Source organism: Petaurus breviceps, unplaced genomic scaffold, assembly GCF_028583685.1.
Source record: "Petaurus breviceps papuanus isolate PSGF00001 unplaced genomic scaffold, PetGlider_PUasm1.0 90762, whole genome shotgun sequence".
Classification (NCBI taxonomy): domain Eukaryota; kingdom Metazoa; phylum Chordata; class Mammalia; order Diprotodontia; family Petauridae; genus Petaurus; species Petaurus breviceps.
This window is the reverse complement of record NW_027187339.1, coordinates 702,891-725,817: the sequence shown is the minus strand read 5'-3', so window position 1 is coordinate 725,817 and position 22,927 is coordinate 702,891. Positions and strand designations below refer to the sequence as shown.

Sequence of the window (22,927 nt, the reverse complement as noted above, 5' to 3'; positions counted from 1 at the left end):
AGAGAAAAGCACCTGATGGCAGTGGGTCAGAGGGAATGCAGCTCTCCACAGCAGGGGGCCTGACTGTGGAGGCTTTCTCAGGGCCAGAAAAGACAAGGTCTAATTGTTGTATCTCCTCCCCTGAACAGTTCTACCTCTAATCTCACCATTGGTGTATACCCGCTTCCTAGCCGCAGACTTGTGTGGTCCTCGAAGTATGAGTGATTGGTAAATGAATAGATCCAGTGAAGGAATAATTATGTAGAGATGTTTAGTGGATGGGGTATGATGAAGACTCCACTATGAGGCAGGAGAAATAGAAGAGGGTGCTCTGAATTATGCAAGGCACCACAGGGTTGGCCCCCCAAATGGGCTGCATGGAGGGGTTATAGTGTATCCCTGTGCTTGCAGTCAAGGGAGACCCACGTTCATATCCTGGTGCTGACACTTGAGTATATGGGAGGGGGGGGTGTCGCTTAACTTCCTCTAAGTCTCATCTGTAAAATGAGAACAATAATACAGTGGTGACCTAGCTCACCAGGGTGTTGTGAGGCTCATGAGTATAGAAAGGGCTTTGTAAGCCTTAAAAAGTACTACATCAGGATTAGTAATTATTGTTCTAGGGAATGGAGAACTCTGGGATTGTCTGGGTAGAATGTAAGCTCTGTGAGGGCAGGATGGTTTCATTTTTGCCTTTGTACCCCCAGTGCCTGGTACCTAGTAGATGCTTAGTAAATGTTTTTTGGAACATAAGTTGTTGGGCTGTAGGATCGAGGGGACTGGCCACTGTTGTCAGCATCCCAGGGCCATGAGAAGCAGAGAAAAGAATGATCTAGGACTTAGAGCTAGTTCTAAGAAAGCAGGGAGCCTCGGGTCCTGCGGCATGGACGATTTCCTTGGGACTGCTCGCCTTCTGGTGATGGGGTTCTGTAGAAGGAGGTGGTCCTCATGTGTGGGATTTGTCAGTCCCTATTGTTCACATGACATCTTCCCAGCCCTTTCTTGGCCCTGAGCATCTCCTACCAAGTTCACTTGTTCATTGGTTTCTTTTCTGTTTGGGCATCTTGGCTCCAGGGTGATGGTTGCCATAGAAACATGTGGGTGGCCAGGGTGCCCTCCTACCCTCCGTTGGGGCAGTGTGGGCTGGGATAGGAACACTGTTTCATTCCATTCCCCCTCCAGACATTCTCCATCCTGGGAATGGATACATCACTCACTAGCAACCCACAGCAAAGTCCCAGCGCCCTCAGAAATGGGACCCTGGTGTCTGGTGTCTCCAGTTGATGATGCAATGTTCCTCTCTCCTCTTAACAGTGCCTTCCTCTTGTCCAGGAGCTGGGGAAGGGAAGGACAGCTGGGAGATGAGTGCTGTGCCGATAGACCTGATTTGGGGGAGCTGTCTGCTCTCTTTGACCTAACCTGAAGTGGAGCTTCAAACCTTTTCTCCCTCCCTATCCCCCCCAATCCTACGCTGCCCTGAGGTGGTAGAGGAATGTCCCTTTCTGGTCCTTCTTGCCTCTGTCTTCTTTATCTCTTATAAGCCATACTAAACCAGTACTTTCGTCCCCAAGCCCTGGGGACTCAAACTAGAGTATGTTTTGAACCAGGCTTTATTTTTTTCCCCCTTAGAAAAAGAACTCTAGCTAAGTAGTTTCTGTAGGAATGTGAGCTAGGGTACCATGTTGTTCTCTCTTGGGACTGTCATGCCCAGATGGGGACTATGCCCTGGGGGTGTGAGTGTGCCAAGAATCTGTGGAGCAGAAGAATTTAGAGAACCAGTCCATTATGATTGGCACAGATGCCAAGAGTGAGGATATCCTGAGTAGAAACTTATGGAGGAAGGAATGTTCATTGGGTAGTACCAGTGGAGTATGGAGTAGCTGGAATATTGGGGGACCGGGGGTTATAGCATTGTAGCACAATAGGAGGGTACATTTTAGGGTAATAGTTCTATGAGAATGTTTATTGGGTAGAGGCAGGAGAGGGCAGGGTGGGATAAAGTCCCTTGAGTGAAGGTTGGGATGAGTGCCATGTTGTGCTCTTGCCCCACAGAGCCCTGGAGTAAAGGCTGTGGTTATCCTGCAGCCTCTCGGCTTACGCTGTATATTTTATAAAGGTACTGGAGTGTCTGGGGCTGGATTTCACCTCTTCACTGTTTGCCTGGGGCTAAATAGGTATTGGATTTCGGTGCCAGGGCCATGGTGGGCATGCAGGTAGAGTGGGGGATTGGGGGAGCCATTCTAGAGGGAGGGGGTCTGAGGTTGGTTGCTGTGTCACCCAGATTTCCTTGTCTTTTTTTTCCCCTTCCTTTTCCACTTCTGTTTGCAGTGCAACTGACCCTGGAAAGACAGGGAAGGTATAGAAGTCTACTTAGGAACCTAGAGTAGTCAGCTTGGTGAGGTGGCTAGAAAGCCAGCCTCCGAGTCAGGAAGTCATGGGAGTCTCACCGCTGAACACTTACTAGCTAGGTGACTTAACCTTTTAGTGCCCTGGGTAACTCTAAGATGCTAAATTGGAAAGCTGGTGCTGAATTTATTGGTAGAGAGTTTCCTTATTGGGAGTTCCTTATATCAATTAAAATCACAGGTCTGGACCAAAAAAAAAAATGTACCAGGTATTATTAGTTGTTGGGGATTTAAGATAGCCTCCAATTTCCTTCCTGGCCCTAAATCTAAGGTTTTAGGATTTCTTCTGGGCACATGGGACCTGGTTGCTTGCGCATGAGGACTTAGATCATAGGTTCTCTGAATCCATGCATGTGGGTGGATGAGCCTGCCTGGTGTGATGATAAAGGGTCCTAGATTTGGACTCTTAAGAACCTGGATTCATATCCCAGCTCTCTTAATTATTACTCGTGTGACCTTGGGAAAGTCTTGTCCTCTTCCTGGGCCCCTGTTTCCTTGTTTATTAGATTAGAAGTTTGGACCAGGGAGTTAAAATCTTCTTATTCGTATCCTTTTTTGGTCTGAACCCTTGATTTCCTTCAGCTCTGACATTCTCTGATCCTGTAATCAGGAACTGGGACCCTTCCCCTTTTTTAACTTTGGTCTCCTTGTAGCCTCAGAGGCATGTCATGGATTAGTTTGGTGGTCGGAAGTAGAGTCTATGTGAGCTGTCCACTGAGCATAGAATCAGGTATATTAAGTTCCTGGCCTTTATAGGGATTTATATGGTTGCTTCTTGACAGGGGTGAATGTGGAGTTGCTTAATCTGTAGGAGTCCTAATTTGATCCTATAGCACAAGGGAAGATGTCTTATTCAGCTGTTTAACTATAGGAGGGGTTTAAAGCTAGGCCCTATGATGGAGGGCAGGGAAGACGGTACTGGACCCTTATCCCTTTGAGACAAGCATAAAACCAGTATCTGATAGAACCAGGCTGGTCATACCTTTCTCAGCAGGAGTGTAATAACTCCAGACTGCAAAACAGCCTTGAAAGTTACATGTGGAATTTATTATATACTTTAAAAGAAGAGTAAGCTGTACATAATAGAGATCTGAAGTTTAATGTACAATTCACTTCTGTTCTCCCATGTCTATGGAAATACACATTTTATTTGGTGTTTGGGATAAAAATTTTAAAAGACCAAAGCAAATTACCAGCAGCTTCTGAGAGGTCATCTAACCTTGAAGGTGAGGAAGGAAGAGGGATACTGTCTATCTTGCCTACAGTCCAGTTGTGGTTTGTAGGGAGCATGTGGGAGTCTTTCCACCATCTCTCTATCCCTGTTCTACTGGGGCAGCTGACACAGTGGCAGTGAGAAGTGTTCCTGTCCTGTGTTTCTCTGGAGTCTGACAGCCAGACAGGGCCTTGGCCTCACCTGCTCCTCTGCCATCTTTCCCAGCCTGAATATCTGTCACTGGGGGTAGGGTGTGGTGGGCGGGTAGGGAAGGGCCAGCTTATATATGTGTGCATGAGTGCAGATCAGTCTGTGATTGTACACTGAGGCCTGTGCCCCCATTTTGGTCTGCCTGTCACTGTTAGAGGCGGGGATGGGCCAGTTGGGGCGTGTTGGCTACAAGAAGGGATGAGACCGTCTCTGTACTGGCCCAGCTGGCCCTTGGGCCTGAAAGGGGATCTGTCTGGGTGGTGCCAGCAGAAAGTCTCCACCCCCTTCAAGTTGGCCTGAGTAGCCCCCATGACATTTGTGTCCCTTGTGGATCTCTGAGAGCTGTTTTCCTGCTGAGGACAGGGGGGGGGGGGGGGGGGAGCAGGAGTATAGAGGGGAGAAAAGAAAGAAAGGTTTATGATATACTTGGATGAAAGACTGGGAAATTAGAGGACGGGGATGTGTGATCCCTGAGACTGTGTTCAAAATAAGGCTTTGATATTGGAGGAGAAATTGGTCGGTCAAAGAGTCTGACCCCACTGGTCCTTTTGTGCTTCTGGGGATGGGAAATACCATAACCTGGAAGGTCTTCCCCTGGACTTTCTCAGTTCTGTTTTGCTATACCTTATTCTGGTGAGTCAGGCATATAATGGATAGGTCTATCTCACTGGGTTAGGTTACAGTACAATAAGGTAGAATGGGGCAGTACATACTGGTTGGAATTGGATTCCAGTCTCCTCATGCCCTCTCCCTTTTCCCCATCCTAGAGTGTCCTAGAATCTCTTCTGGTGTTGACATATCCTAGCAGGTTGCTATTTGAATGCCATGGAGGAGTGGTCTAGGTAAGAGTTAGTGTCTTGAAGAGCCAGACTGGCCTTTGCTCTGATTGCCCATCGCAGTATGTCCATTGGAAGAGATAGGCTGAGCCTCGGGCCCCTGCGCTGAAACCTTAGAGGTGAGTAACCAACCTCATTCTCCAGCTCAGGCCAGAGACAGAAGGGAAAAGATTTGCTTCTGTTGGGGGTAGGAGTCGATGCACAGTGTACCTGCCACTGCCCCCACTCACCCTCACTCTCACCCAGTCTTTCCAGAGAGCCCTGGCAGACACACAGGTGCCTGGTGCTCTGGGTGCCAGAGAAGCTGATGACAGCAACAGCTTGGCACTTTGCACCTTTTAAAGTACCTCTCGGCAGAGGGCCTTTACCATCTGCCCACAACCAGAGAGAGCTGCTTCAGGGCCTGGGGCACCAAGAGCTTTCTTTGGCCGGTATGCGTTGTCTTGCCCATGCCTAGAGCCTAGCACTCAACTCCTCAGCCCAGTATTTCCCTTCCCCCTCCACCGCCCAACTACAGGCCCCTGCCTAGGTATGTTGTCCCCCAGCTCAAACAGTGCCTTACTGTCCCATTCCTGGCATCCTGTCATCCATCCATGCCTGGAGAACTGACCACAATGATGGAGCAAACCCTTCTTTCCTTCCCAAGGGTCCCTTCTCTCTTCTGGTCTATACCAGACTCTGGGCCTGGAATTCTCCATTCCCCCTACTTCCTAAAGTCTCTTTCATACCCTTGGGCCCCTATTAACCAAAGCCTCTCCTTGCTCCCCTCTTCTGGATCCATTCCCCTCCCCCTCTGCTTTGCTGCTGGCCTGGGAGTAGTTATTTTTAGGGTTGCCTTCCTGGGATGCTTTACTTGGGGCGGGCTGGTTACCGTGAAGGAAATGTTACCCAAGCAGGCAGCGAAGTCTCTTGACAGCAGAATCCCCTGGCCTAGGAACCTGGGCGCTGACCCTGCCCTTGCCCCTGAGGGCTAGCACCCTCTAGGGGCAGCTGGCATGATGTCCTCCCCCATAACTCTGCATGGTGCCCAAAGGCAGGGCCTTCCATTCCCTGGGGACAGATAATGGGTCAGCAGAGATTTTCTCTGACCTAGAAGCCAGTTTGGGACGCTTCTTGCTACAGAAATACTCCTTGGGAGCTCCTTCATTCTCTCATTAGGTATGTCTTATCTAAATGTGCCAGGAGTTGGGGCTAAAGAGTTGGGTGTTTGAGAGAAAAAGCTCTACTTCTGGAGGGAGAGAGGAGCTCTCCCACCCCTGCTTCTGTTCAGTCAGTCAGCATGTGATGGAGGAAAGTTGGACTTGGGATTCGGGAGACCTCGGTTCAAATCCCACTTTTGACTCTTATACTGTGACCTTAAGCATCATTTAACATCCTCAAAGAGGCTTGGACTGACCTATTGAGTTGGAGCTTTCTTGGTGCAGAGAGAAAAGCATCGAATTTGCGATCAAGGGAACTGGGTTAGAGTCTCTGTGTTACTAATTCCTTACCTGTGTGACCTAGAGCAAGCATTTCACCTTGGTGGGCCTCAGTTTCCTAACCTGTAAAATGAGGTGGAGGTGGGGATCAGACTCAGACCAGATATCCTGATCTAAATCAATGTCCTTTGACTTTCATAGATGGCTCGGGATCTCCATTTGTGGATAGAGTTTCCACAGTGGGAGTTTTCCCAGCACTGATGAAGTCACAGACCCTTACCAGATGCTTGTGCAGCACACTGACTCTATTCGAAGTGCCGTGGGGAATAGAAAAGCAGCAAGAGACATTAGACCACTGCTAGACTCTGTGCCTCGAAGGAACTGCCTGGGGTGGGGGCGGTGATGGAGAGGATGTCACAGTGCTAGGGTGGGGAGTGATGAGGAGGGGCATGTTGTGATCGGATTAAGCCTTGTGATTTCCTCTTGCCCGGTGCCCAGGGCCAGTGGGCTGCTTACAAGCTGCCGGGAAAGCTGGATTAAGACACTGGGCCCCTGTGAAATGCTGGTTCCTGCCCTCGGAGCAGTGTGTTGGAGGGGGTTGGGCTTGGGAGAGAGGATGGGTGGTACTCTTGGAGGGAGCTGAAGTGGATTGATGATTCTGGAAGTGACCTCAGCAATGCCTGGATCTTGTGAATGCTCAAGGGCCCAGCACTCAGCACTGAATCATGGCATGCTGCTTACGTAGCCTCCATGGGCATTGACGGGGCAGGAGAGAAATTCTTCTCATGATCCACATCGGCCCCTACTCAGCCATGGAATTGGGGACAGCCTGGTGGATGGTCACATAGGAAGTAAAGGGTAGAGCTCTGATCAGGACTCAGGGTTCTGATCCCCAAGCTGGGGTGGAGGGAGCCAGTACCCTCCATTATGTACTTGAAGAGAGGGTGCTGGCTGCTGCTGAGGGGTGTGGTTCAAGGCTCCCCCTTGTTTTTGTCCTTTCGCCTAAATTGGAAAAGAACAGAATTACTCCCATTTATACAGCTCTTTAAGCTTTACAGTGTATTGTAAGGTAGGTAGTGTGCATGTTATCCCCATTTTACAGAAGAGGAAACTGAGGGTCAGGGGTTCCCCAGTTTTCCTGGAGTCATAAGTGGCAAAGTAAGTGGCAGTAAGTGGCAAAGCCAGGATCATAGGATGGTAGGTTCAGAACTAGAGGTTGCCAAGTCCAGCCCCCTCATTCTATAGATAAGGAGACTAAATCACAAAGGGGTTATTTGACTTGCCCATGGTCATACAGTAAGTAAGTGTCAGTGCCTGATCCAAGATCCTCTCTTTTCAAATCCAGTGCCTCCTGTGACTTCTCAAGTCATAAAAGCAGCCAGGTATCTCAGTGGATAGAACCCTGGGCCTGGAGTCAAGAGGACCTGAGTTCCAGTCTGGCCTCAGACACTTAGCAGCAGTGTGACCCTGGGCAAGTCACTTAACCTCTGCTTCCTCAGTTTCCTCCTCTCTAAAATGGGGGTAATAATAGCCTCTGCCTTGCCAGGTTTATAAGGATCAAATGAGACAGTCTTTGTAAAGTGCCTGGCATATAGTTGGTGCTGAGTAAATGCTTGTTCCCTCCTTCATAGGATCAGAACTGGAAGGGACCCCAGAGGTCATCTAGTCTACCCTCCTCATTTTACAGAGGAGTACACTGAGGCGGCATAGGTTAAGTTTTGCAGTCAGGGTCCCACGTCCATAGTTCAGGACTTGGACCCAACCTTGCTGATTCCAAGTGCTGTTTCTGTTACAAGGCGTACCTCTGGGTGGAGAGCTGACTGCTTAGAGGACAGAGGTGTTCCTTCTCTGCCTAACGCCCTAACCCCTTCCTGGTGAAGATTTATCTGCCAGCCTCTTCCTGGCCTTCTCTACAGACTGTGTGGGCAGCCCGTCTGTTAGTGGGATGGTGGGCCAGCCAGCCCCATGATCTTTTGTGCTGCTGGGCTGGATTGATGGGGGGGGGTGGACCCCCAACTCTTCCATTTCCCCAGAGCTTGAACTTGACCCTGGGATTAGCCTAAGGCAGGGATTTACTCCTGGGTCTTTAGGAGGGGGGAGCATAGGTGCTCAGTGTACACAGAAAGCAGAAGCTGCTGCTGTGGTTCTTGAGGGAGGAGGTAGAGGGGACAGTGGGGCTGTGGTAGGAGTTGGGCCGGAGGGCTGGCCAGCCACGGGTCCCTACGCATGGCAGTAGCACACAGGAGGCAGGAAGCAGCCTTTTGCAGAAGTGGGAAGTGGCTGGTTTTTGAACAGGAAGGGGATGGGGGGTGGGGGCTGGGCTGTGTCAGGGAGGTGGGTCCTAGAGCTTGGATTGGGGTGATGAGGAGGGGCAGCCCAAGAGGCTGGGACTGACCTAGCCCCTAGAAGGGCAAGCTCGTTCCTCTGAAACAGTGCTGGGAAAGAGGGTAGGATGGGAAGGGAAGGGAAGGGGCAGAACTAAGCTGGTCTGACTAACAGAAGTAGGGTACTCACCCTTGGACCCTTAGACTATGAGTGACAGCAAGGATTCCTTATGTCCTCCCCCAGACTGGGGAGAGGGGAGTCATGAATATGGCCAAGGTAGCTTTGGAGGAAAGGGCTGCTTGATTGTTTTTACCCACCATTACTGGTTCCTGAAATGCAGCTGCAGCTGGGGTGGAGCCCTTACTCCTTCCCGGCCACAGAAGCAGCCCTGGGGGGGTTGCTGTAGGACAGGAAGTATAGTGGGGCTGGGGGGTGGGGGGGAGAGACAGGAGATAACAGCTGGAGCTGCTGGAGAGATGGCTGGGCTTCTGCAGGGTATAGAGGTAGCAAGTGTGTGGTAGTCAGAAACCACACGCATGCCACGACATTGCCATCCAAGGGGCTGAGGAAGCCGAGCGATCCCAGCAGGCATCTGGGCTTCTTGGGGGCTGGGGACAAGAGGGGATTTCACATCCCGGCAGAGCAGCCCCCGCTGCTGAAAGAATCTTCTACCCACAAGCTTCTGACATGGGGCCCTGGGGTTTTCCCCTACCCAAAATGTAGAGGAAGAAACCCCAGCCATGGTGGAATGTAGACAGGGGTTGGGGGTAGTCTTTAGAGAAAGCCTTAGGTCTGGGTTAGAGTCCTTGCTTTCGCATGTTAGGGGCCCCTGTGGGGGGGGGGGAGTGTCCCACCAGGCACTCTCCGGGCTTGAGGTCAAGGCTGGCTGATGCTGGCCCTCCTTTGCTTAGGCCTCCCGCTCACGTTTTATGCCACACTTCAGCTACCCTTCTAAGCTCTTGCCCAAGGTTCAAGGGATTGCCCCACTTGTGAATGCCCCTGCCTTCTCTAGCTATCTTCTCTTTATTCCTCTGTGTATGTGTATCTCCTTCATCAGAACGTAAGCACACTGAGGGTAGTGGCCATTTCACTTTTGTCTATATGCCCTATAGACTGAGCACCAGAGAAAAGGGAGGGTGAGTAGAGCAGTGGATCTAGGCATGGGAGGCCAGGGCTGCCCATCCCATCCTTCCCTGCTTGGGAGTATGAGTAGACTTCTCTTTCACACTCTGACTCACTGGTAATGCCTGAGCTCCCTTATTTTTAGTGCTGTTGCCGCTTTGGGGCTGTAACCATTAGCTAGTAAGAGACTTAAGTGAGGAGATAAGCATTAATCTCCTTGGGCCTCCCTCTTTAGTCCCTGCATCCCAAGCCGCCCTCTTGCCCACACTGGCTGGGGCAGCCAGCATCAGAAGTCTGTTGGAGAGGGAGGGATATAGGTGGGGAAGGAGGGAGAGGGGAGCTGCAGCCTCTGTACCCCAAGCCCACAGCAGGGGATGTTCTGGATGGTTTCTCCACTTGCTTTTGGGGAGATTTGCGCTCCGCCCCCAGAGTCAAAGACACCCCTCATGCTGTAAACTCTAGTGCCTGGATCGCTCTGGTCATCTCAGTTTGCCCCTGACTGGGATCGATGGGATGTTGGTCAGATGTGACAATGATGCTTGTGCCCAGCCCTCTCTTAGCCATACCCTACAAAGACCAAGTGTGCTTAGGAACCACGTTCCTGGGGGTGGGAAGGGCTGATCCCGATGAGCAGCTGGCCGGGATTAGCCAGGCAGCAAGGACACACGCCTCATCTCCGCCCGTTTCCCCTCCTTCAGTGAATCAGAGCCACCTCTCAGGGAGGAGCCCCACCAGGGAGAAGCGCTGAGATACCCAGTACCTTACATTGAGATAGCTGGGGGGGGGGGCCTTTATGGCCTTGGCTAACTGAGAGATGGGATGGCAGAGAGTTTAATGAAGCATGAATTTTTGAGGGGTTTGTTTGTTTGTTTGTTTTGAGCTGGACATCATATATAACAAGTATATATAAAAGCTTACTCCTAGAGACCCCTGTAAGCTCCTTGGAAGGGAAGGACTATTTTGGTTTTTCTCTTTGTAAACACCATCCCCCACCCCTACCCCCATCCCAGTCCTTATATATAATAGGTGCTTAATGAATATTGAATTGGGCATCGTGGATACCCAGGACCAGAACTGTAACTAGAACTTTTTCCACCTTTGGAAAAAAAAAACCCAATTTGGACAGGGTGGGGGTGGGGGTTGGGATGAGGTATCAGACTGTGGGTGCAGTGTAGTTGGGAGAGAGAGCTCGAGGCTGGAGAGACAAGACCCTGGGGTGCTGGAGTGTGGTGTAGCCTGAGGAAGAAATGGGACTGGATGAGCGGATCCCCCAGGAGTGGGACTGTACATCCAGACTTTGAAAGGACCCCTGAGGCCGTCCAGTCCAACCCTTTGACTTTATGGATCAGAAAATAGGCTTTGGGAGGTGCCCGGGAAGTAGTGCCGGAGGTGAGATCTGAACACACATCTTCCAGTTTCCACTGTGCCATCCTTTGTCCTGCCCCAGAGTCACCCTTGGATCTTCACTGGCTCAGTGTTCACTTCTACCTTTCTACGGAGCACATTTTATTTATTTGGAGCCCATTAGGTTCCAAATCACAAAGTTAGACCTTAAAAGGACCTCAGCTGTCTTTTCTGGTATAATCCTCTAACTTTATAGGCCCAAGAATGGGAAAAGACATGTCCAGGGTCACACAGGGAGTAAGTATCAGAGATAGGATTTGAACTGAGATCGTCTGGGGCCCAACCCAGGTCTCTTTCCCCTGTCCCATGCTTCCTTATGTAGAATTGGAAGGAAGCTAGACTATGATCTAAGTTGATTTCGTGGAGAGGAGGGGTCTTTAGACTTCTCTATAGAGACAAATTATTCATCCATAGGGGATCAAATCTTCACTATTCTATGGGGAGGAGAAGCTTTTTCAAAGGGGGAGACACACTATGAAGTCCTGGCACAGTGTCCTTTTTGTGGGGGGGTGGGATGGACAGATGATTGAGTTGACATCTTTTGTTTTCTCTCTTATGATTGCAGATCACCAGAAGTTAGAACGGGAGGCCCGAATATGCCGGCTCTTAAAACACCCAAACATTGGTAAGTGCTTTTGGGTACGCTGGTTGGTTCCTTGCCTGTTTATGGAAGATGGTGGAAACAGTTCTGTCTTTTGGGGATGTCTGTACACATGTTCTTCCTCTAGCGTCTGGTTTGGCTCTTCTTATGTGTTTAAAAAAAGGACAACAGCAGTCTCATTTCGAGTTATGGGATGCTCATAATTACAAAGTACTTTTTATGTCTGTTGTGAAGAAGGTAGCGTGGAGAAAAATGCCGGGTTTGGAGTCAGAGTTCCAGTACTTGCACCTACATTAACTAGCTATATGACCTTGAGTAAATTGCTTTGTCTCTCTGGTCCTCAGCTTCCTAGTCTGTAAAATGGGGAGAAGGGGAGACCCCCTAAGGCTCCTTCTCTGTCTTTATTTATGAACCATTTGATCTTACAACATCCCTGTGAGGTAAGTAGTATGGGGATTGTTATACCCGTTTTTTAGGTGAGGAAACTGAGGCTCAGATTTGCCCAGGAGTATTATTGCTTAGTCAGTGGGAAAACCAAGATTATAGAATTATAGACTTGAGAATTGTAAGTGATCTTAGTGGCCTCTCTTTTTTTTTTTTTTTTTGTTTTTTGGGGGGAAGTTGGGGTTAAGTGTTTTGCCCAAGGTCACGCGGATAGGTTTTTTTTTTTTTTTTATGTATGTGTTAAGTGTCTGAGGCCAGATTTTAACTCAGGTCCTCCTGACTCCAGGGCCGTTGCTCTATTCGCTGCGCCACCTAGCCGCCCCCCATGGCCCCTCATTTAACAGAGGAGGGAAGTGAGGCCTAAGGAGGTTAGGTAGTTTGCCCAAGGCAGAACAAGGACTCAAACCCAAGTCCTCTGCCTCTGACACTCTCTCCACTGTACCATGAACATAGGTGTTCTGACTCCTTGTCTCTGATTGGGCCCTTGCGCTGAGCCACAGATATGCCCTGAGTAGGGGGCCTGAGCTCCCCAGATCCTGCAGGGCCTGTTTCCAGACCAGGGGTTTTATCATCTTGCTGTTTGTCTCCTGACTCACCTTTCCTCCTTCCTCAGGCTGAGTTCCCAGGGTTCTCAGCATTGGAGGCAGCAGGCTAATTCTGCCAGTGTCCCTCAGCAGGGGCCACCCCTAGCTACCTCAAACGGGTCAGGATTTTGTTTCTGTACCTGAAAGCGTTTTGTCTCCACTGCAGTTCCATGCACACTCAAGGGGTTTCCATGGTGCCTGGGTTTGTGTTCCCCTGGAGCCAGGAAAGCAAGCTGCCCAGGAGCAACTTGGACTCCAAATACAAGGAAAGAGAAAAATTAGGAGTATTCTCTCCCCCTCTTTCCCCTCTCCCTCCCCCCTCAATGGGGGGAACAGGAGTAGATTGTCTGCCGTTCCAAAGCCTGCCGAGTTTTGCCTGACACAACCCACTCCAGTTAAATTTTACATTGTTCAGCTGAAACAGTCTTTGGCAAAATTGTTGGCCTTGATTTGCTGCTCCTTGACAAGGGGCCAGAAATTAAGCCAGTTGCCAAGTCTGAGCAGAAACCAGGGCCTTGTCTTGAGGGAGAGGCACAGGGGAGCATCTCATGAGCTTGGGTTTAAAAGTCCTCCAGAAGGGAAAGGAATTTTCCATAGCCATAGCCAGAAGATTTTGGGGGCTTCCTCGGTGCTTTGAGGGCCAGGCCTCTGGGCTCCTGTCAGAGGTGAGGGCTCTGTGGTAACCTGCTGAAGATTTAAATCATCGTGAGAATTCAGCAAATTCAGTAACTAGCCATTTATTAGTGCTGCAAAGCCCTGTGGTCTGGGATAAAGATAATAGCTAGCTGGCATTTATGTACTGCTGTTAACAGTTACAAAATACGTTATTTCGGTTGATCTTGACGAGAACTCAGTAAGGTCAGAACTGCAGGGATCTTAGAAACTGAGTCTCAGAACTATCAAATGACTTGCCCAGGGTCACACAACTAATATCTGAGGTGAGATTCCAATTCAGTTCTTGCTGGCTCCAACTCTAGCCCTCAGTCAATCAACCATCTTTTATTAAGCACTTTCTATACGCTAGGCACCATGCCCTATAATATTATTCATTCTTATTCTTGATGATAATCTTATCTCTCTTACTAGACTATAAATAGGGATCATCTTTTATTCTCCCCCAGTACCTGGCACAGTGCCTTGCTTGTAGGGGGGTTCTGGGTAAAGATTTGTTGCGTGAAAGAGGGAGTGAGCTTTGTTGAGTAATTGCCCATTGTCACACTTCTAGTAAGATGTCTAAGCTGAGATTCAAACCCAGGTCTTCTCCAAGTCTGAGCCTAGCTTTCTTTCCACCGGCTTGTTGGCATTCTTTGCCGTGAGGGTGGTGAGCCCCCATGTGGGTGATCACAGGTCCCACTCAGAGCCACAGTACTGAGGTAACCAGAAATCAAACCCTGCAAAGCTTCACAGCGCAGACTCTTCATCTGGAATTACACCCTGCAGCAGATTGGCAACTCTGACTACTGATGGCTGTGCAAAGATGTACTCTGTTCCACAGAACCAGCACCTTCAAGCTGATAGACCCTTGTGTTCTGAACACGCTCCTCTTCTTGGGTGGTCACTCTTCCATTCCCAGCTTCCTGCCCCCAAAAGGCACTGGATTGATCAGTTTTGTTTCTCTTTAATGGGAAAGGGGCGAATTCTGGGAATCTGGATCAGAGAATAATACCTACAGGCCCTTAGAAAGAAGAAAAAAGACGTTGTGGGCCTCCAAGACCACCCAGGAGTACCAGAGCAGGGTGAATCTTGGGGTACAAGCCTCAGTGTTGAGAGGCAACCACTTCCAAGCCCCTCATCCCTGTCTGGTGCTTCATGCATTTCATGACTAACAGAAGACTGTGACATCTTGGATTGGAAGGCATAGGTCCTGGGTTCCAGTTCTGGCTTTGTTACTTATCACTGCTATGACCTTGGGAAAGACACTTCACCTCCCGGGTCTCAATTGCTTCATCCATGAAATTATTAGATTAGGTGGAGTTTAAGGTTTCTTCAAGTTCTTAAATCTTAGGCCCATGAACCTCCTCCCCCAAATGAATGAATAAGTGAATGGATAAAACATTTCATTTGAGAGCTAGAACACAAAGAGCAGAGCCAGGCCACTTACCTGTGATGGCGTTTCCACAAAAGGTCAAGGAAATAGAATGAAGGGTATGGGAAAATGGATTGGAAAGGACAAGATGTGATTATATCTGAAAAACAATCCAAATTTTTTTTCGCTGTATTTCTAACTATTTTTCCTCCTCCCTTCTCCCCTCTTATAGTTATAGAGATCAGATATGTGACTTGGTTTTAACTTAGGTTGGCAGCTCTTCCTACCCCTCACCCCCCAATCAAAAAAAAAAGACAGAGCTTGTCCTGACACTTCTCTGCTGTAACAGAGGCAGTGGGCAACATGAGGATGGGCCCAGGACAGGCCCTTTGCAAGGCCTGCTGTGGTGACCCCATTCTAAGACTGCTCCTGGTGTCTTGTGCTGGTGGGAGGGATGTTGGCCTGGGGCTCTGTTCTTCTGTGAATAGTTGGTGAAAGAGAGGGAGGGAGGGAGGGCCTGAGCCTGAGAATGAGGGCCTGGAAGATGAGGCCTGGGCTTGGCTGCTCTTGGACATGGGGCAGCAGTGGCCCAGGGAACTGTGGGGACGTTGCCATGGATTCTGCCCCGGCTTGTGGAAGGGGCCAGAAGAGGCGGCTTGGTGCCTCCTATTCATTCTTTCTGTCCCTCTGCCCCAATCATCCAGGGTTGTGACCCCCCCGTTGGCTCCATCTTACCCCGACTCAGCCATCCCAGTGGACTGGATTGCACATTGGTGCTGGAGAGGGAGAGAGATCAGATTTTCCCCAGCTAGTTGTCCCCAGACTCAGAGGCACCTGATTTCAGCAGGTCTATTTGGTGGAAAGAGTCAGAGATTCATTTTCTCCCCACTCTCTCTTCCCCAAGTAGAATTACTATCTATCCTTGGAGTTAAAACTCACTGGTTACCAGGTTGCTGAACTCTAGGGGCCCTTGCAAAGAGCAATAAAGGGAGTTTTAAGAGCTGGGAAAGGCAGCTCTGCTAACTGCCCAGTAAAGTCCAAAGAGAGCGTGCTGTATCCATTGGCACCCTGGGGTCTGCCCTTTTCTAATGTCCTATAGTCTGTGGCTCCTTCTTGGAATCCAAGCTATTATGAAGGCTACCCAGCTACTCCCGACAACTGGGGTCAGCCCTAGCTTTGCTGGCACCATTCATTAGTGGAGACATTGATTAAGTCTTGGAGAGGACCTCAGGCCAGCTCAACTAACCTCTGACTTTTGGCGGATCAGGAAACTGAGACCCGGGGAAGAAAAGTGACTTTCCCAGGGTCATACACAGAGTGTCAAAGGCAGGATTTGAACCCAAATCCTTTAACTGTTGATCCAATACTCCTCTAAGTTACACTGCCTCCTCCAGGGAAGGAATCTGCTCCCTTAGATCTTCCTTATCTCAGTCTTCTCTTCTACCCTCTCGCCCATTACCATTAGCTCAGATCCCACCATCTGCAGGCCTTTCCAGATTCTCCCCGCCCCCTTCCTCTAAGATTGTTTGATCTTATACTGTATGGTTTGGGGGGATTTTTTTGCCTCCATTGGTTCCCTTATTAGTATCTAAACTCCCTGAGGACAGGGACCTTCTATTTACTTTTTTTTGTATCTCCAACACTTAATTTATTGCCCGGCATATAGTAAATATTCTTGATAGACCCACCCTGGGGCCCATCCATCTCCAAATCATAGATCTAGACTTGGCTGAGAACTCTAAGACCAGCTATACCAGTCCCTTCACTTTCTAGATCGGCAAACGGAGGCGCCTCCAAGGGACTATGACATGACTTTGCCCGAGGTCACACAGGTAGTAAACCTTAGAAGCAAGATTTGAACCCATATCCCACTGACCATAGAACCAGTCCTCTCTTTACTATCCTAGGCTGCCTCCCAAAGCTAAGAAAGAGCCTTCCTTTAGATCTTCAGGAGTTCAGTGTTCATTTCTACCCTCTCTGCCTTTACCCTGGGACCCATTAGGCTCAAGACGAGTGTGGCAAGAAGTAAAAATGCTGCAGAGGAAGGAGAAAACGTCCTAATAATACCACTTGCTGAAATAGCGCCTCTGGGGACTCCTGCTCACACCTGCTCAGAACTCCAAGGCTCTGTGGGCTAACCCCTGCCCCTCCCAGCCAAGAAGTGCTAGGCCCACCAGTGGCTGGGAGGCTTGGGGGGAGCCCTTCAGTCAGCCTCCCCACCCTTTGTTCTCCACTCCGGCTGGCTGTTTTGACAAAGGTTTGTTAGCAGAGGTGTAGGATGCTGTTGGGTGATTTCAAGAGAGCTTTAGTAAGCAGGAGCATCCCACTTTGGGCTGGGGCTTTGTCAGTCCTTAAGCCTACGCAACGTGAGGATATGTTGGCAGCATCAAAAAGAGACATTTGGGGATTTGGCCAGGCTCTGAGCATTTTTCTGCTTTCTTTTTTTTTTTTTTAACAGTTTAAGGAAAAATAGTTATGTTTATTGCTGAAATACTATAAACACTCGTAAGATGTTGGAATCATAGTGTCTAGGACCTTTCGCAACAGAATAGAGCTGGGCACTTCTTTGTGAGTTAAAGAGGAAGCCTGGTGCCCTGGGCCTGGGGGAGACGTATCAATTAAATAAGCTTCCAATATCATCTGACGTCTAAACCCAGTCCTTGCTATAAACATGATAGGAGTGGGGGGAGGCAGCCTCTTTTGGCCTCCACCTTCTTACTGTTTGCCACACAATGCCTGGCATGTTTGTCGTTCCTTTGTTCCGGTCGTGTTCGCATCTTCGTGACCCTATTTGGGGTTTTCTTGGCAAAGACACTGGAGTGGTTTGCCATTTTCTTTTCCAGGCACATAGTAGGTGCTTCCTCTTCCTTGTCTTGATTTTCTTCTGTTTTGGATGTGGCCCTGTGATGAGGGTTCTTAATTTTGTATATGTATGGCATGGATACCTTTGGCTGTCTGGTGAAGCTCATAGACCCCTTCTCAGAATAATGTTTTTAAATGCATAAAATGTAGGATTACAAAGGAACCAATTACGTTGAAAGTTATCAGTATATATTTTTTTAAGTTCATAGACTCAAGGTTAAAAATCTCTTCCCTAGGGGCGGCTAGGTGGCACAGTGAATAGAGCACCAGTCCTGGAGTCAGGAGGACCTGAGATCAAATCCGGCCTCAGACACTTAACACAAAACTAGCCGTGTGACCTTGGGCAAGTCACTTAACCCCAATTGCCTTACCTTCCCCCCTCCAAAAAAAAAAAGGCAAAAATTAAAAATTAATTAATTAATTTTTTAAAAATCTCTACCCTAGAAAGATAGGTAGTTGTGATGCAGTAGAAAAAGTGATGATAGCTAATAAGGAGTTAACATTTATATTATACCTGATATATGACAGATGCTGTGCTGAGCCCTTTACAGCAATTATTTCTTTGATCCCTGGGAGGGAGGTGCTATTATTATTCCCATTTTATAGATGAAGAAACTGAGGCAAACAGGGTTTAAGTGACTTGCCTAGGGTCACACACTAATATCAATAGCTAATAACAAAAACTAACATTTTTATAGTGCTTACTGTGTTCCAGACACTGCATTAAGCACTTTACTGTGATCCCTTTTGATCCTTAAAACCTTGGGAGGTAGATATCTTATTTTCCCCATTTTACAGTTGAGGAAACTGAGGCAGAAGTTAAGTGACTTTCTGAGGGGTACACAGCTAGTAAGCATCTGAGACCACATTTGAACTTGTGTCTCTTCCATTCCTCCAGTTCTTGCCCCTGAAAGGCACTGGATTGATCAGTCTTGTTTCTCTTTAATGGGAAAGGGGTGAACTCAGGTCTTCCTGTCTCCAGGCCTGGCAGTCTATTCACTGTACCAAAAAAGGCATTGGCTTTGGAGTCAGGACCAAGGTTCAAATACTAACTGCCATTTACTACCCAAGGAACAAGTCTTACCAACTCTCTGGGCCTCAGTTTCCTCATTTATAAAATGAGGACCTTAGTTTCAGGTTCCTCCCAGTTCTGAGTTTGTGGTCCTAGGGACAGCCTTTTAGGGGCAGCCTTTTGGTTTGCTCAGATTCCTCCCTCGTGTTCCTCTAGAGTACAGGGGCTCTCTGACCCTGGCTGGGCCTGGGCTCTCTGTGGTCGTTCTGTGTTCCCAGGCTCGCCCGGCTGTGCTGTGTGCAGAGCCGAGGGGGGGTCCAGGGCTGACTCTGCTCTTGGCTCAGGGTGAGTGGGATCCTGAAGCATGGGGGAGGAGCAGGAACAGGCCCGATTCTGCTGTGATCCCCTGAGCCTGACTGTCTGCAGCGGGTCCCTGCTGGCCTGTCAGCTCCCCATCCTGCCACTGTTAGTCACCGTTCTAACGAAGCTGGTCATTAGCTTCTGGGACAGATGATTTCCAGGGGATTATTTGTATTACACACTTTAATGCTTTTTAATAGCAAATTTTTAATTAAATGGGAAAGGCCTTTTGGAAGCAGCTGCCACCGCCACACTTAGCACAAGGCATGAATTTGGAGGAACAACTGAGTAGTGTCTCCTGGTTGAAAATGCTAGAAGAAAGGATGGATAGGTAAGACAGATGACAACAGACTTGGAGTCAGGAAGACCTGAATTTAAACCCCTACTCATGTACCCACTAGTTAGCTGTGTGACCCTGAGGAAACACTCAACAGCCCCCAACCTCAGTTTTCCTTATCTGTAAAATGGGGCTAATAATAGCACCTACCTCCCAGAGTTGTATGAAATAAGGCAATATTTGTAAAGTGCCTTTCAAACCTTAAAGTGCAATATCAATGCTACTGGGTTTTTTTGTTTGTTTTGTTTTTTGGAGGGCAATTGGGGTTAAGTGACTTGCCCAAGGTCACATGGCTAGTTTTTGTGTCAGCTGTCTGAGGCCAGATTTGAACTCAGGTCCTCCTTTCTCCAGGGCCGATGCCCTTGTCACTGCGCCACCTAGCCACCCCAGCACTACTGTTGTTGTTACAGATTATGAGGGAAGGAGAATAATATGAGACTCATACTTTCCCTTCCAGCTTGCTAGAAAGCCCTCTTCTTTTCTATTGGTCTTGAAAGGGGTAGCTTTTGATTAAGAATGGGTTCCTTTGAAGGATTTAGGAGTCCCAGGCTGTCTTTGAGGAGCAGGGATATTGCCTCTGTGCCTTAGGATGAATGGTACCTGCCATCCATCCCTATCCAAGAGGGAGAGAGAAAATGAGGTGAATGATCAGTGGTTCCTTGGGTACACTGTAGGCATTTAATAAATGCTTGTTGATTTTTTTAGCTTTTGGCATGATTTATCATCTTGGATCCAATTAGGGAGGCAAGCAGGCTCCACATGAAGGTTTAGGAGATCTAGGCTATAGCCAGTTTTACCTCCTTTTCCTCATTTATCAAAGGGGAATAATGCCTACTCTTTCCCCTTCCCTTCCCTTCCCTCCAGGGTCATTATCAGGATCTCCTGATAAAACATGTGCAGATGTTTTAAAAAGTAGACCTCTTCTAAAAATATACAGTTGTTAGTATTTGGGCTCTTGGGTAAGCCTGGGCCAATAACCTTAATAGAATTTGCTCCCCCTGGTTATATACCCCTGGCCAAGAGCTTTCCTGGTTGAGTTTGGGTGGCGTTGAGCAATACCCTTTGTATCCCAGAAGACAGGGAGGGAAACCGTGTGAGGCCTAAGGCAAAGCCTCCTTTCTCCATGGAGAGACTTCAAAGGAAGAAAGTAGCCCAAAGGAGAGGATCCATCCTGCCTACCTTTTGTCTGAGATGGGAGGAGCAGAGAGAGTACAATCTGCCACAGGAGTTTAATGCCAAGGGCTTACTTAGGTGATGCTTCCATCAGAATGATGATCGGGGCTTGGCAGCCTACCCAGAGGTGGCTTTGTGGGCAAAAGATTGGGGAGGAGGCCTGAAGAAAAACTAGGTTGGTTCTTGGCCCAGAAGATAGGGAGGCGGGGCAGGGAGTGGGAAGGGAGTCTTGCCTTCTCTACTTAACCTTTACACATAGTCTGTCTTTTCTGGACATCTTGCTTCATTGCCTTGGGTATCTGCTGCTGCTGAAGGGCTGCCCTGGGTCTTTTTTCAAATGTCTGACCATCTGGTATGATTGTCCTTTGCCCTGAGTGTTCTGGATTTTCCCCACCCCTCATCCACCTTCCCCTAATTCTCATCCTTTAGCTTTTCCTTCCCCTTTCCCACTTTCTTTTACTCTCTCCATTCATTTCTCCTGATCCCATTCTCCATTTTGGTTTTCCCTTCTCTAAGCTCACTCCCTTGGCATTCTTGCCTAATTCTTAGCTACTTATTGCTTTTAGAGTCTTTTCCCCACCCATCCCCTATGACATCGCCCCCCCCCAGCCCCCCCCCCAGTTCTCCACTGATATCCAACAGCAAACATTTACTTTAGAGCATGTTATGTACAAGGGCACTGGGCTAGGTTCTGGAAATCCAGAGATTAAAATATGACATTGTCTCTTTCCTCAAGGAGCTTGCAGAGTATCAGGAGGATGAGACGTGTACCCGAATCTCCATGAGACAAGTTACAATGTGACTAACTCCCTCCTGATTTGTATTTGTATCTTTGAGAACAGGCAAGATCAGTTCACAGCATGAAAAACTGAAGGAGGGAGGGATCCTTTCTAGCAGAAGGATGGGTGTGGGAAGGGGAAGTCAGGGAAGACTTCTTGGAGGAGGTAGTGGCTCCATAGCTGGACTTTTAAAGAGAGAAAATTTTATCAGGCAGAAATATGGAGGAAACTCATTCTGAGGCTGGGGTGGGGGATGGATCTACAAATGCATGGAGACAGAAAAAGGACAGATTGAGGTTCCAGAATAGTAAGTGAACCAGTTTGACTGGAGCATAGACTATGAGATAAGACTGAAGACGTGTACATTTGGAGTCAGACTGTGAAGGGCCTCGAATGCCAGACCAAGGAGATTGTATTTGATTTAGTAAGTGATGAGGATGTGCTGACGTTTCTTGAACAAATATATAACTCAGACTTACATGTTATGAAGTTTCCTTTTGGGAGAATTGCAAAGGGGAAAGGCTAGAGGCAGAGAAATTAGTTTATCATAATAATCCTCAGCCTGATTAAGAGAAGTGAGGTATGTGCAAGTATAGAAAGGAAGGAAGGGATAGGAGAGATACTGTGGAGGCAGATCCAATGGGACTTGGCCAGAGATTGGATGTGGGAGGCAGGAGAGAGGGGAAAGCTGAAGATATGACTGAGGTTTCAAGCCTCGGTTAGTGGGAGAATGCATTTCCATTAATAGAAATAGAGCATTTTGGAGAAAAGGAGCAGATGGGGGGGGGCACAGAGAAAGATGATTAGTTTTGATAGATGGTAACTCCCTGAGGGTCCAGAGACTTTATGTCCCCAGCTTAGTGCCTGGCACATAGTAGTGGCTTAATAAATGCTTGTTGATGGGTTAGTTGGTTGAGTTTTGATCATGGCGTGTTCGAGGTGCTGGCAGGAAACATACAGCAGGCAGATAAAAATTCAGGACTGGGGCTCAGCTGAGAGGTGAGGCCTGGAGATGTAGGCTTAAGGATTCTCAGCAGTGGAGCTGAGGGAACAGATGAGAGATACCCAGGAAGTGAGAAAGGAGAAGAGAAGAGAACCATTTTTTCCTCTGCATCTCTTTTTTAAAACATTCTTGATATTTTTGTTGGGTTTGTTTTTTTTTTTTTACACCATCAGATTTTCCCCTTCCCTACCAGATCTCTCCCAGAGAGCTCTCCTCTTTAATTCTTACCCTATGGAGTAGACTTCCTGTTTCTCTTTCATCTCAGCTCAAATCTCCACCTCTTCCTTTTGACTTGTTCTCTGGACCCTTTGTTGTAGCAGATTGTGATCCTCTCTTTTTGTTGCCCGACCTGGAGGCCAGCATGGGTGAAGCCTGATGAGAAATGAGCTTTTATTATCTCCGTCAAGTGTGTAGCTCCTTTGATGATGTGCCAGGATGGAGAGAAGCGAGTACCTGAGCAGAGAGTGGGCAGAGAGGGCAGGCTTCTCTCCACCAAAAGGATGAAGGGCTTCTGGAGTCTTCTTTCTCGCTAACCCCTCTTTCACTGTCTCCTCTTTTACAGTACGCCTCCATGACAGTATTTCTGAAGAAGGGTTCCACTACCTCGTCTTTGACCTGTAAGTGCCCCTTTGCCACTGCCAACACTTGCATTAGAAGCATTTGGGCGGTTCCCTCCACTCCACTCCTTCCCCAGCTTAAGATAAAGGCTTGGAATTTGTGACTCCAGAGGATGAGGGGAAAGAGTGGGCCTTTTTTTTTTCCTTCTGCCTAAGAAATAGAAAGGGGCCATGATAACATTATGTATAGAGAGAGCTGACCTTGGAATCAGGAAGT

General features: G+C 48.4%; 1 protein-coding gene across 14 annotated transcripts in view; it reads left to right on the top strand.

Moving 5' to 3' along the window:
- The window catches only part of CAMK2G (calcium/calmodulin dependent protein kinase II gamma), a 59,871-nt gene that overhangs the window by 2,537 nt on the left and 34,407 nt on the right, over nt 1-22,927 (top strand). For 13 of the 14 annotated variants that reach the window (XM_069068281.1, XM_069068273.1, XM_069068271.1 and 10 more), the window contains exons 3-4: nt 11,478-11,537; nt 22,656-22,710. In XM_069068281.1, the coding sequence (XP_068924382.1) occupies nt 11,478-11,537; nt 22,656-22,710 (115 nt within the window). The remainder of the gene's footprint in view (nt 1-11,477; nt 11,538-22,655; nt 22,711-22,927) is intronic. The other variant, XM_069068280.1, reaches the window with a different exon arrangement.